Source organism: Helianthus annuus, chromosome 10 (assembly GCF_002127325.2).
Source record: "Helianthus annuus cultivar XRQ/B chromosome 10, HanXRQr2.0-SUNRISE, whole genome shotgun sequence".
NCBI classification, from domain to species: domain Eukaryota; kingdom Viridiplantae; phylum Streptophyta; class Magnoliopsida; order Asterales; family Asteraceae; genus Helianthus; species Helianthus annuus.
The window spans coordinates 31,948,063-31,961,588 of NC_035442.2; the positions used below are offsets into that span (position 1 = coordinate 31,948,063).

The 13,526-nt window shown below is 34.3% G+C and overlaps 1 protein-coding gene across 2 annotated transcripts; it reads right to left on the bottom strand.

Moving 5' to 3' along the window:
• Nucleotides 1-219: 219 nt before the first annotated feature.
• LOC110884385 (probable LRR receptor-like serine/threonine-protein kinase At1g06840) lies at nucleotides 220-9,136 on the bottom strand. 2 transcript variants are annotated; one of them, XM_022132095.2, is made up of 20 exons: nucleotides 8,855-9,136; nucleotides 8,224-8,330; nucleotides 7,929-8,079; nucleotides 7,766-7,837; nucleotides 7,594-7,665; nucleotides 7,336-7,479; nucleotides 7,178-7,249; nucleotides 6,493-6,564; nucleotides 6,313-6,384; nucleotides 5,771-5,839; nucleotides 5,569-5,637; nucleotides 5,429-5,500; nucleotides 5,244-5,330; nucleotides 4,486-5,069; nucleotides 4,245-4,403; nucleotides 3,370-3,653; nucleotides 2,611-2,662; nucleotides 2,263-2,513; nucleotides 1,268-1,402; nucleotides 220-784 (listed from the first exon to the last, which is right to left on the bottom strand). In XM_022132095.2, the coding sequence occupies exons 2-20, from the start codon at nucleotides 8,327-8,329 to the stop codon at nucleotides 470-472; spliced, it is 2,838 nt and encodes a 945-aa protein (XP_021987787.1). In that variant the 5' UTR covers nucleotide 8,330; nucleotides 8,855-9,136; the 3' UTR covers nucleotides 220-469. The 2 variants fall into 2 exon arrangements, with proteins under 2 accessions (XP_021987787.1, XP_021987786.1); XM_022132094.2 differs by lacking the exon at nucleotides 8,855-9,136 and adding an exon at nucleotides 8,428-8,631.
• Between the last annotated feature and the right edge of the window lie 4,390 nt (nucleotides 9,137-13,526).

A 13,526-nucleotide genomic window follows, 5' to 3' on the forward strand; every position in this document is an offset into this window, starting at 1 on the left:
TTATACAAAGTAACTAACGCCTAATAGGCTTTTCTCACCCCCAATATGATACGTTAGTCTATAATAAAGATATCTAAACATATACTTTTTGAAAGTTAGATCAACTAAAAGATTTTTTTTTTTTTTTTGTGGGGGGTGGTGGGGGGGGGGGGGGGTCATTAAACTTAAAACTATAAATAAAAAAATTAAATCCAAAAACTAATTATCTGAATCTCATTATACAAAATCATATTACTTTCAAATGTGTATCCAAACACCCCCAAAAGAATATATATTTGGATTTTGTATTCATTATATAAAATTATATACAGAAGCAAAAGGTATAAATTTACATTTATTATTTTTATTTTTTAAAAAGAAAATTCCCTTCTAGGTTCTATATACAACTCTCTTAACATACTTCCTTTATTGACAACATGTACTTGTACTTGTAAAACATGTTCATTTCGGTGCAAAATTTCGTCATGTATCAACGAGGATAAACCGCAGGATTATCACCACTGCTAAGATCACTTCCCGGGACATTTGATGAGCTATAAAAAGTTGATGATTCCACAAAATAGTTTGACCCGGACTCTGAAAAGTCAACGCCCATATCGGGCATCTTTTCTAGTATGTGCTCTAGCTCGCGGACCACATCTAACATAGATGGCCTTTTTTCGGGCTTATCATTGACACACCAAAGAGCCAATGATAGAAACTTTTCAACAAACTCAGAAGGGTATGATCCCATTCTGTTATCTATGATTGAGAACATTGTTCCTGTTTCATGAGCTATTTTGACCTGAAAAAAAGTAAAAAATAAAATAATATACCTTCATTGTTCAACAAATCTAAATGCTCTGAGAATTTTAGAGGTGGTGATTTCGACTCATTTGCATCTATTGCCAAAAAATTACCCGTTATGACCGGTTACCCAACCTGCCTGACCCGACCATTTACTTATAAACAATCAAATTTGGATCTGTTGAGACTTGAGAGTCGCCCAAATTGTATTTTAACACTTAAAAGCTCTTTAACTGATTTTGTAAACAATTAAGATTATTATTGAAATAATATAACTTTTAGTTATTTTTGACATACTGATTATTTTTATAAAAATGTTTGGAGCTTCTGGACAAAAAGTGCTTCATGTCAATGCAATCTGATCTGTTTTGTCTAGTACAAAGAAACGGACCATTATGACCCGTTACCTAGCGTGCCGACCCACCCAATTTTCCACCTCGAAGGAAACTCTATTTATGATGTAAACAAGAAAAAATGGTACCTCACGCACGATATTTTTGCCATGTGATATTGCTTTCATACTAGTCAGGATTTCTAAAAATACAATACCAAGGCTATAAACGTCACTCTTGGCTGTCAGCTTGTGGGTTAATAAATATTCGGGATCAAGGTAGCCCTGCAATAAGAAATGGAAACACCAAACTTATTATAAAAGAGCATACTATATTGTAAATCATCAAAGACTCCTTTTATGCCTTGAGACATATTATATTATCTCTAAAGTGTGTGTTTCTCCATTCACTAGAACATATCTAGCTAGTAGGTGTACGCTGTCGAGCAATTTACTTATAAATGGGTTTAACATGGGTCACGTTTTATCACGAACGTGTCTAATGAAGTGTAAAAGAATAGTTGAAAAGAAAATAGTTCACAGGGTAGAACGGATCAAAAAGTCAGCCGAAGTTTTACGTATAGCCCATACCACCTTGTAAGTGGTTTAATTCAAATTAATATATTGTTAAAAAGTTTAATAAAAAGTGTTTTCATGTCAACCCAACCCAACCCAACCCGTACCATAAATTGTTCTTTCTAACCCATGTTAAATGATATAGTTTTTCTAATGATTGTTAACACACTAATTATTTAGAGTAAAGTACATGGACGGTCCCTGTGGTTTATCAGAATTTGGGTTTGGTCCCTATCTTTCTAGAAGTACACGGATGGTCCCTAGGGTTTGCACGTTGTAACGCATTTAGTTCCCAGCCAACAAATATAAAGGTTTTAGCATGTCCAAGTTAGGGACTAAATGCGTTACAAAGTACAAACCACAGGGACCCTCCATGTACTATTGGTAAAAGTTGGGGACTAAATGTGTTGCAAAGTGCAAACCACAAGGATCATCAGTGTACTTTTGGAAAGCTAGGGACCAAATCCAAGATTTTGGTAAACCACAGGGGCTTACCCAATTATTTATAATGTTTGGAAAAAAAAGTGTTTGACCCATCACCCAACATGCTCGAATGGGATAATACTTACGGGTGTTCCTCTAACAAGCGTGGATACATAGTTAGGACCGCTTCCATGTTCATCCAAGACTGGTGCCAGCCTGGACAGCCCAAAGTCAGCAACTTTTGCATTGAACTTAGAATCAAGAAGAATGTTGGATGATTTAATATCACGGTGGAATATTGGCGGGTTGGCTTCGGTGTGAAGATAAAGAATTCCTTTTGCTGAATCTAGTGCCACCTGTAACCGCATTCTGAAGCTCAATGTTTTCCCTGATCTATCTGTCATTCAATAAGTTGTAACATTTGTTATTCTTCACATAACCCGTTCCAAGCACCACCCGAGCATACAAACTTCAAATCTCAAAAAGTTTCATACCATTAAGCCAATCGCGCAACGTTCCCCGAGGCATGAACTCATAAACCAGCATCTACATAAATCCACAACACACTAGTATTACTATTTCTTCATCTTCATGCTATAAATCAATCATAATAAGTTACAGAGTAAAGTGTCATTTTCGTCCCTGAGGTTTGACAACTTTTGAGACTTTCGGTTTGTTTTTACGCATCTGGGTCCTCGTGGTTTCGAAATCTTGCCATTTTCGTCCCTCTGGTGCGACTTCCGTCCCTCGAGGTTTGTCCCTCAAGGACGAAAATGACAAGATTTTGAAACCACGAGGACTAAGATGCGGAAAAACAAACGTTTCGATGACAGTCGCAAAAGTGGCCAAGCTTCAAGGACCAAAATGGCAATTTACTCTAAGTTATATATAAAAAATAAAAGAGTAAAGTACACAAATGGTTCATGTGGTTAACCCAAATTTTGGATTTGGTCCCTAGCTTTTCAAAAGTACATGGATGGTCCCTGTGGTTTGCACTTTGTGACGTATTTAGTCCCTGACTAGCAAATCCAAAGGTTTTAGCAGCGCCAAGTTAGGGACTGAATGCGTTACAAAGTGCAAACCACAAGGACCATCCATGTACTTTTGGCAAAAGTTGGGGACTAAATGCATTACAAAGTGCAAATCACAGGGACCATCGGCGAACTTTTGGAAAGCTAGGGACCAAATCCAACACTTTGGTCAACCACAGGGACCATCCATGTACTTTACTCAAAATAAAAATAAAAAAATACCTGCTCTTGTTCCTCGTCACAATATCCAACAAGTGATACAAGATTTCGATGATGTAATCTTGATAGAATTTCTATTTCCGTTAAAAACTCCTTTTCACCTTGTAATGATCCTTCTTCTGCACGTTTTATAGCTACCGCTGTATTATCCCATAATACTCCTTTATAAACTTTCCCGTAACCACCACGGCCAACGACACTTGAATCACTAAAATGTTCAGTTGCAGTAGCCATCTCTCGAAAGGTGAAGCTTTTCACACCGTCCATTTTGATTGAAAGTTTTGAGACTACAAATAGCCAAAGAGTAACATAATAGCTAACATCAAATTAAGTGGTTTAGTTATACTTGTCACCTATGTAGTTAATGCGGTAAAAAATGGATATCGGTCCAGGACCAATATTTGAGATATCGGTTATCGCGGTGGGATATAGGTAATTTTAATATCATGCAGAATTTATATATATAGCAATTTAACACTAACAATTGTAGCAAGTACGAACTGATTAAGATTTGAAACACTACCAATTAACAATTAAGACTTAAAATAAATCGCAGCAATAAGAAGATAGACGAATGGTAGACCTAAGAAGAAAGGTACCGATATCGGGAAAATCAGTGATATATCCGTCAAATATCGGTCAATATTGACGATAATATCGGTACCGATATTTGACACCGATATTTTACATGGGGACCGATAACCGATACATCAGTGATACATCCCCGATATTAACTGCATAACTTATAACATCTTTTAAAGCCCGTTCAAACAACTTAAGCACATCCAAACACTACCTTTCAAAGCCTGTTTTATTATAGTTGGTTAACAGATTCTAAATAATCACTTTGAAAACGCACATATTAATTGAAAACTTACGTAAAGATTTTCTTGATGATGTGATTCTGTATCTCTCATGTTGTTTCTTGATCACAACAGTCAACGCTGAAGAAACTAGTAAAGCACAAACAGCCGCCACAACTGCAGCGGTTATTAAAACATGTTTACTTATACCTTTCCGCAGTGTCCCAACATTCACTAAATTTATAGAAAAAACAGTGTGAGCATAACGATAACACAAGATAATATCATAATAATGACACACAAAATGCTTACTTACAGTGTGCATAAGGTCCAACAAGCGTGAAATTTAGAAGCTCATACGGTCCAAACAAATCGCTTCCGGGAAATACCCATGTCGTAAAAATGCCTCTAATCCTTAAAACTTCACTCGTACTAAAAACACTTGAACCCTCGGTGCCGGCTTTAGGGTAAAGTTTCAAATACATCCTCAACCGGGGCCCTTTCTCCCACATAATTGAGTCAATATGTAGTTGATAAAAGTCCAAAGCAAGAGAGCTAGTGACATACATTTCAAATTCATCTTGATATGGTGGAAAATAAGAAAAACTTGGACTTTTTAAACGGTATCCGATCCTAAGTGGCGAAGCACAAAAACATGGGATTGAGGATCCGGAAACATATTCGAAGTAATCGTTTGTCGGACATGATTGCATTGGACAATCTGTTACGTTTTTAGAAATCGGATGTATGTAATCTTTATATTCTTTAGGACCGCAAAACTGATCTTTGTTTTGTATGCTTGCGTTTCGACAAATGGGATTTCCATGTAACCTTAGGCTCGCATTTACGGGTGGATTTAAATGTCCGTTAACGTCTGAAATGGAGTTATTTCGGAAATCGCTGCAGAAAATATCTTACGCATGGTCAAGATATGAGTGATAAAATTTATATCAGTATAAATAATGAAACTAAGGTTTGACTTTTGACTTTGACTTTGACTTTCAAGAGTAAACATTTGAAGTTATTAACTTAATATTAAAGAGAAGTGAACTTTTATTATGCAATATTTCTTACAGTAAAAGTGTTGAGGTTGCGCTAAACGACTTGTTCTGCCATAGATCAGCGGAGATGGACCCGTTTAGAAGATTGTTCTCCAAGGACCTGCAAATTTCAACAATTTTTACGATATTCAAATTTAATAGTGAAATTACATGAATTTTAGATAGTAGAATGTGAAAAAGAAAAAAAAAAAGCCTCACAGTTTTTGTAGAGAAGGAAGATATGATAAACTTTCAGGAATCGATCCGTTTAACTGGTTGTCTGATAAATCACTGCACAAGATATATAATAGTTATAAATTTATGAACATGAAAACTACAAAAGTTGAACTCAAACTTACATAGTTGTCATACGATCTGAAAGCTTGTTTGACGGTATTGGTCCGGTGAGCCTATTTCTGCTGAGATCTCTGTCAAATTAAGCACTAAACTATCAGACAAACAACATAAGACCAATAACTAAACACATACATACATACATACATGTATATATTGACACACACACAATGACAATGGAGTAGAAAATATGAGCTTACTGCTTACATGTAGCTAAGATTTGATATTCCGCTAAGATCAGGGAGAACTCCTTGCAAACTACAGTTTCTAAGGCTCCTGCAACAAATGTAAAAATTATTCCAAAAAAAAAACAAATTAATTACTTTCATTGAAGAAATAAAATTTATACACATAGATGACTAGGGCTGTAAACGAACCTAACGTCCAACGAACAGTTCGTGAACCGTTCGGCGGGAAGTTCGTTCATGTTCGTTTGTTTAACAAATGAACAAACACGAACAGGAATTGTTCGTTTATGTTCGTGAACATTTGGTAATGTGTTCATTTATGTTCATTTGTGTTCGTTCATTTAAAGGTTCGTCTACGTTCGGTAAGTGTTCATGAACATGTTCATTTCCTTAATGAACGAATACGGACAAGAAATCTCGTTCAGTAAGCGTTCATGAACCGTTCACGAACATGTACGTTCATTCCTTAACGAACAAACACGGACAAAGCCCTGTTCACGTTCGTTCGGTTCGTTTACAACCCTATATAAATTTCTCCAAAATGAAATCATTAGTACTTACAGTTTCACTAACTCCGATAAATTTCCATAAGAAGACGGAATTTCTCCATCAAAGTGATTGTTATCAAGTTGACTGCAAGATAAGATTGACATGTGCATGAGTATTTAATATTTATTTATTTTTTTTTAGTTGTAATTCATTATGGTACAAGTATATGTGTAAGTAAGAAGAGAATATTACAGTATTCGCATATTTGGAAAATTGCCAAATTCTGATGGAAGATAACCAGATAAGTTATTGTTATCAAGAAGCCTGCAAATATGACATATAAAAGTTAGCAAAAAGATTAAAGATGGAAAAATGGGCAGTTCGGGCGGATTATATAACGGGTCAAGATGGGTTCGCGTTGAAACCAGACGTTCGTCAGTACGTGTCAGAACGGGTTGGTTTGGGCGGGCATGCAAACATTTCTTTGTCTAGATTTAATTCTTTTGTAAAAGATTAATGTATTAATTATAATAAAAACAACAATTTTACGATAATAATTAAAATCTTCTAATAAAAACAATTCTGAAAGTTGTATCCGTTAAAAACAGACGTTGGGTGACCTATTTTATAAGTAACTGGTTGACCTACAAACATCTTTTGTCGAAAATTATTTTTTTGTTAATTAATAATGAAAATTACAAAACTAAAACTAATAATAATAATAATACTCAAATCTATAAATAAAAATCATTTACAAGGTTGTAAGCATAAAAATAGACGATGGACAACGTTCAAATTGTTCGACCCATTGACCAATTTAACTAGTTCCCCTGTTAACTAATGTTTTATTTGACCCATTATAGTCCTACCCATAAACGATCGAATAAAACACTCCAAAATATATGAAACAATTAGAAAAGTCACCAAGGGAACTCACAAGTGTACTAAAGTCGATAAATTGGACAATACCACTGGAATTTGACCGGTCAACGAGTTATTGTTGAAATGGCTGCAAAATTCAGAAAAAGAAACATATCATGTAATCACATTAATAAACACAAATTCACTTAGATACTGGTTTTCTGATTCACTCACATATGTCTAATTTTTTTCAAATTTGAATACGAGTCTGGAATTGGTCCTGATATCTGGTTCTGGTCTATTTGGAATCTATTTAAGTTCGTAAGATATCCAAGCTCAACGGGTAAGCTTCCCGTTAATTTGTTTCCGTTCAAAAGCCTGCCAAGATTGTAAATAGACAAAAATTAAGCCATAAAATTCTTAAACATTAAAAACAAGCACAAAGTAATAAAATTTTATAAAAATTATGTGAGTATATTTGTTTTAGCTTACAAGAGTGCCAACGATGAAATATTTCCAATCTCTTTCGGTATACTTCCAGTCAAATTATTCCACATGAAATCTCTTCAACAAATTAAACACAAAATGGAGTTAATTGACAACTTAAAGAAACTTGTGTATTCTACTCTATATATACTATACATTAAATGTGATTATGACTTACAAAATTCTTAGATGAGAAAATTGACCGAGTTCAGGTGCTAACCGTCCAGAAAGATTCATGTTTAGCAACTGTCTGTTAACCAAATAACATAAAAACCGGACCATGTAAATCGGTTTACAAAATAATACGGCAAAGTGACATGTAAACGAGAACGAAAATATACATTTCCTGAACATGCCAGTATTGATCAGAACTGGTTTCATGAACGCATATAACTCCGGTCCAATTTGATGTACATGGATCCCCTTTATTCCAATTATGAAGATGATTCATTGGATCGACTAAACTACCTCTGACCGCAGTCAATGCAGATACTGAACATAAAAAAAAGAATCATCTTTATGTGTCAATCCCAAACACCCTCAAAACAACTTGTTATTGTATCCTTTAAAATATATATATATATATATATATAAACAGTTTTAACAAGCAATCCAAACACCCCCTAATTAGTTCACCTTCAGAAGGATCAGTAACTTTTGCAACTGTAATCATCAGCAAGCAATGAACTGTGAGAGCAAAAACACATCCACATGATTTGAACTTGAACTTGAACCCCATCATCCTGAAATTAATTTTCAATAAATGCAATATAAAATTAAACACCTTCTGATTAAATAAACAAACACTCAAAAAGAGAATCATATGTTTAGATATTTTACTTAAATCTTCCACAAGATTCAAACTTTAATCCCAGCATCTTGAAAATATGTGTGAATTACTTCAAATAGTTGTCAATCAGAGGAATTACAAGAATACCCCCCAACAAAATCTTGAATTTTCAAGATTTATAAATAAAGATTGTTGCTTTATGTTGAGTTCTTCATCAAGATTGCACAGAGAACAAGAAAGTCAAAGATAAAAACAACCCATTATGATTTTAGCTAATAGCAATAATTAAAAGGGAACAATAATTTCTATATGATAACCAATCTTTGACTAATCACATAATAGTCAATTAATCAAATATACAAGAAAGTGGATTCCCAAAGTTTAAATTTAAAATTGTCAGTATGTTCACACCAGATTGGTAAAAAGAACACCCTAATTTTATTTTATTAATTTAATAATGAAATGTATCAGATATACCTGGATAGGAGAACAATCAACAAGAATCATAGCAATACACACTAAAGACACACTTGTGTGTGTGTGTGTGTGTTTCTTTGAATTTAAGGTTGATGAATGATGATGATGTTCTCAAAATTGTCTTGTCGAGTGTGATGTTTTGTGGGATAGTGCAAAGATAAGGGCGGGATGATGTGATGTTGACTTATCTTCTTCCTTTCAGTTTAATGAGGTTTTTTTTGGCTTTTGCAAAGAAAAATTCAAGATTTTGTGCCGTGAATTTTGGTGTCTTTCTTTTGTTTGTATTTGTGGGAAACTCTTCAATCCAGGGATGAGTAATCAATAATGGGTATCGAAAAATACCCGTGTTGAACCATACCGTACAAACTGAATTTCGATACTATTTCGATGCTTGTTTTTGATGTTTTTCAGGAACTTTCGGTAGGGCTCGTAGCTCGCTCGAAAAAAGCTCCAAGAAAGCTCGGCTCGAAATTTGCTCGGTTTTAAACGAGTCAGCTCGGCTCGGTTTGTAAACGAGCCGAGCTCGAGCTTGGCCTAGCTTGGCTCGTGAGCTCGATAAGGTTTACATCCTTTTTTTTTTTTTGTCCCACATCGCTTAGAAAACAAAAACGATGGGAGTATCTCTCCTATAAAAAAAGGTAAAGACAATGTACAAAGTAAATTAACTATTTATATACTTTCATATTTAACCCTATGGTTAAATTAAATGGTAATTATGACCCTTAGTCTATGAAAAAATTCATTTCTCAGGGATTTTTAAGTAGTAAATTTTGCGGTTTTTTGTTAGTTCGAGCTAGATCGAGCCGAGCTAGCTCGAATTCTTATCGAGCCGAGCTAGCTCGAATTCTTATCGAGTCGAGCTCGAGCCTCAAATCTCAGCTCGATTTAAAAGTCGAGCTTGAGCCGAGCTCGAGCTAGGTCTAGCTCGACTCGACTTGGCTTGTTAACAGCCCTAACTTTCGGTATGGTATGGTATTTTACTCACTTTTTTACTTTCGAATATTGTACTGCACTGAGCACTATTTTTGGCGAGTCGGGATTGGTGCTTTCGGTACCGGTATGGTACCAAGCTCATCCCTACTCAAATCTTTAGGTTGTGCTAAAAGTACCACCTTGTTTATTTATGTTTTCTACTAAATATATTTTTTTCTTCTACTAAATGAGTCACATTATCGCTCTACTTTTACTCATGAGGATAGATACATTAGGCATGCACGGAAGACCCACCTTAAAATAAATTAGGAAGCTAAACAAACACCCCCTAGGTGTCTGCCTCATATACGCAAAAACGGATAATATGTGAGTCCATGTCACATATGTATTGAATTTTATCGTGCAACTACCATACAAGATCCATTTGTAATGTGACAGGAACAAACATTAATTTTTCGAGGAATCATAATTTTCGAGGTTTGCTGGTCGTCGAGGCAACGTGGGCAGGCAACGTGGGGGGATGGGCGCTTGGCGGGGGAGGGAGGGGAGAGGGGCGCTTGTTCTCGGTCATCGTTGGGGCATTTGGGCTGTTATGCGCAGGACAGATACATTAGGCATGCACAGAAGACCCACCTTAAAATAAATTAGGAAGCTAAACAAACACCCCCTAGTCCACTTAGTATTTATTTGATTGTTTTTAGGGCAATACATCTCTTTACAACGATTCGCCAATGACTACACACTCGTTTACAATGAATCGACATGGGCTAAACTCTAGTTGAATACGAATTTTCAGCTAAATGCTGGTTTACATACGCACGTTTAAGTGATATAGCCAAATTTTGAACGACCGTTAAAAAGTTAAAACAACTAATGTGGATGTGACAAATCGAAAAAGGAGATGGTGTGGATGCAGTGACACTTCTTTGCACGTAAAAACACCATATTATATTGTATGGAAATTTTGGTTGTAGTCGGTAAATGGTCTATATGTACTTCATACTAGATTCGCAGGGTAGGCCCTGAGCATGGTCGGGTGGGCGATGACTTAGGGCCTAAAACTTAAGAGGGTCCGTTTAATTTTTATTTACAAAGTGTGTTTTGTCTACAAAGTCTAAGAAGTGTTATGGGTCATTGGATAAGTTATATCAATGGTTGAGATCAAATGAGTGACATTAATGTAATATGTGCTTTAATATTATTGATTAATTTATTGGATTAAGGGTATAAAGGTAAATTTAACTGTCTTAAATTAAGGAAACCCACTTGCAAGTTTCTTTTATCTTTTTTAAACGCCAATAACTTTTTATGCGTAATTTATTTATAAAACAGTTACACCATAATAACAAGCGTTTTATCTTTAAGATGAGTACAATAATGCTATCTCAAAAAAAGTTACGTTTCAACTAGTTGATTTGTTTTAGCAGGAATGATGTGTTTTATATGACAACGTGTTTAATAGTTTTGATTGTGTGTCTTTTAAAGGTTAAATGTTTTAGCTAGTTGATTTGTTTTACTAGGAATGATGTGTTTTATATGACGGCTTGTTTTATAGTTTTGATTGTATGTCTTTTAAAGGTTAGATGATTTGTTCTAGGGAATGATGTGTTGTATTGCGAGGAATTGTGTGTTTGAATAGGGTGTTTGGGTTAGGGATGAGCAACCCGATCCCGAAAATCCCGATCCCAAATTTCACCAAAGCTGGGTACCGATACCGACACCGAAATATGTCGGTACGGTATGGTATTGGTATGGTAGCGGTATTTGAAGGTAAAATTCGGTATTTTACCGGTACCGTACTGAACCGGTACCGATCCCGAAATACCGATACCGAAAATGCCAAAAAGTGGATACCGTTTCCGGTACCGAAAAAACTCAGTACGGTATTTTCGGGATCGGGACGGGATTGGTATTTGATACCAAATGCTCATCCCTAGTTTGGGTGAGGGTATGTCTGTTAAAGTTTGGATGACCTGTTTCAAAGAATGGTGTGTTTTATAATATGAATGGTGTGTTTTATAGTTTAAATTAGGGGTGTGCAAACGATGCTTCGGGTTGGTTTTTACCTTTACCATATCTGTAACCACAAGCTTCGGTTATGAAATTTTCTTAACCATAACCATAACCGAACTTTGGTTCGGTTAAATGGTTATAAGACTTGGTTATGGTTCGGTTTCGATTAATTTTGGTTAATTAATTGATCTAAGTTTAAACTGAATGAACATATTATACAATTATTGTCTCAGTTACAATAGTTTTTTATAAATTAAAAAGTAAAAATAATAGCATACACATGCATAAAAAGAGTCAAATTTTATAAAATATTTTTTAATATTTTAAAACTAATTATATAACATAAAAAGCTTTTGTATATGTTTTTATGTATATAAAGTTTGATTCTTTGAACATGTATATTTTAAATATAAATAAATTTTAAAAGCATGTGTTAATTGATTTCGACTTGATTCGGTTAATTTTCGGTTATGGACACGTTTAATCATATTCATAACTGACTTATCGGTTAATCAAATAGCATTATCCATTACCGTCGCTTAATATCAGGTAATTTGGGTTAATGGTTAAGGTTAGCTCACCCCTAGTTTAAATGGTGTGTTTTACTAAATCTGATAAACACCATTTGATCATTGCAAAATATGTATAACACAATATTTACCAAATCGAAAATAGCAAGATACTATGCGAAGAAATAAACAGTGGTATATGCACTTAAAACACTTTGTGAAGAAATAAACACGAATACATGCAGTTAAAACACTATGCGAAGAAATAAACACTGGTACTACATGTAAAACACACTTTACCAAATCTGAAATGATAAAACATTATGTGAAAATAAACACCAGTACATATAGTTAAAACACTATACGAAGAAATAAACATTGGTAATGCATCTAAAACACACATTACCAAATATGAAATGATAGAACTTTATGTAAAGAAATAAACACGGGTACAAGCAATTAAAACACTATGGAAAAAAATAGTGTTACATGCAGACGTAAGATAATTTTAACGTACCAAAACTGATAAAACACTATGTGAATAACTAAATAGTGTTATATGCATATGAACGATAAATTTAACACAAACTTGCATATCAACTAACCGAAAACACGTTGTACATACCATTCCCACAATCAATAAGTGCATTAGACATCGGAATTAAGAACTCAAATAAAAATCATTTTTTTTAATCTTTTGGTACGTTGATGTTTATGTAATGAATATAATATACGTAATATATATTAAAAGATCTCTATATTTACTTTTAAGTGGGTCAATCTGTTTTAATACTTGAAGTTACAACAATTTTAAAGGCCCAAAATTTAATCCAAACTAAATAACTAATGGTAAAATGGTCATTCACTTTTAGAAGACCCAAATTTCAAACAATCAAACCGAAATTAAATTTTATATACCAATCAATTTAGGAGTGGGGGATAAAAAATGTCAGAAGGGTCATACGGTTCGCTTAAGTAAGTAAGTTCTATCATTTTGTTACACTACTTTTATTTATTTATTTTATAAAAGTTATCGTCGTATTATAGATTTTTACTTTTTATATATGTGATTGAGAAGTTTATATTATAGAGCGGGTAGGGTTCGGTTTTTCTATTTCATCAAGGGCTTAATTTTTTTAACATTTTAGAAACGGGCATGTAGATTGGAAAAATAATAATAATAACACCTTAATTTTATTATATTAGTTATACTAGCC

What these genes read in the sequence shown, in the direction of transcription:
- LOC110884385 (XM_022132094.2), bottom strand. Translation starts at nt 8,465, where the DNA reads ATGCTGGGATTAAAGTTTGAATCTTGTGGAAGATTTAA. An exon ending in ATATCAAATCTTAGCTACAT is followed by an intron (nt 5,638 to 5,770) that starts GTAAGCAGTAAG and finishes TTAATTTGACAG; the next exon opens with AGATCTCAGCAGAAATAGGC. An exon ending in CGCTTGTTAGAGGAACACCC is followed by an intron (nt 1,403 to 2,262) that starts GTAAGTATTATC and finishes TTCTTATTGCAG; the next exon opens with GGCTACCTTGATCCCGAATA.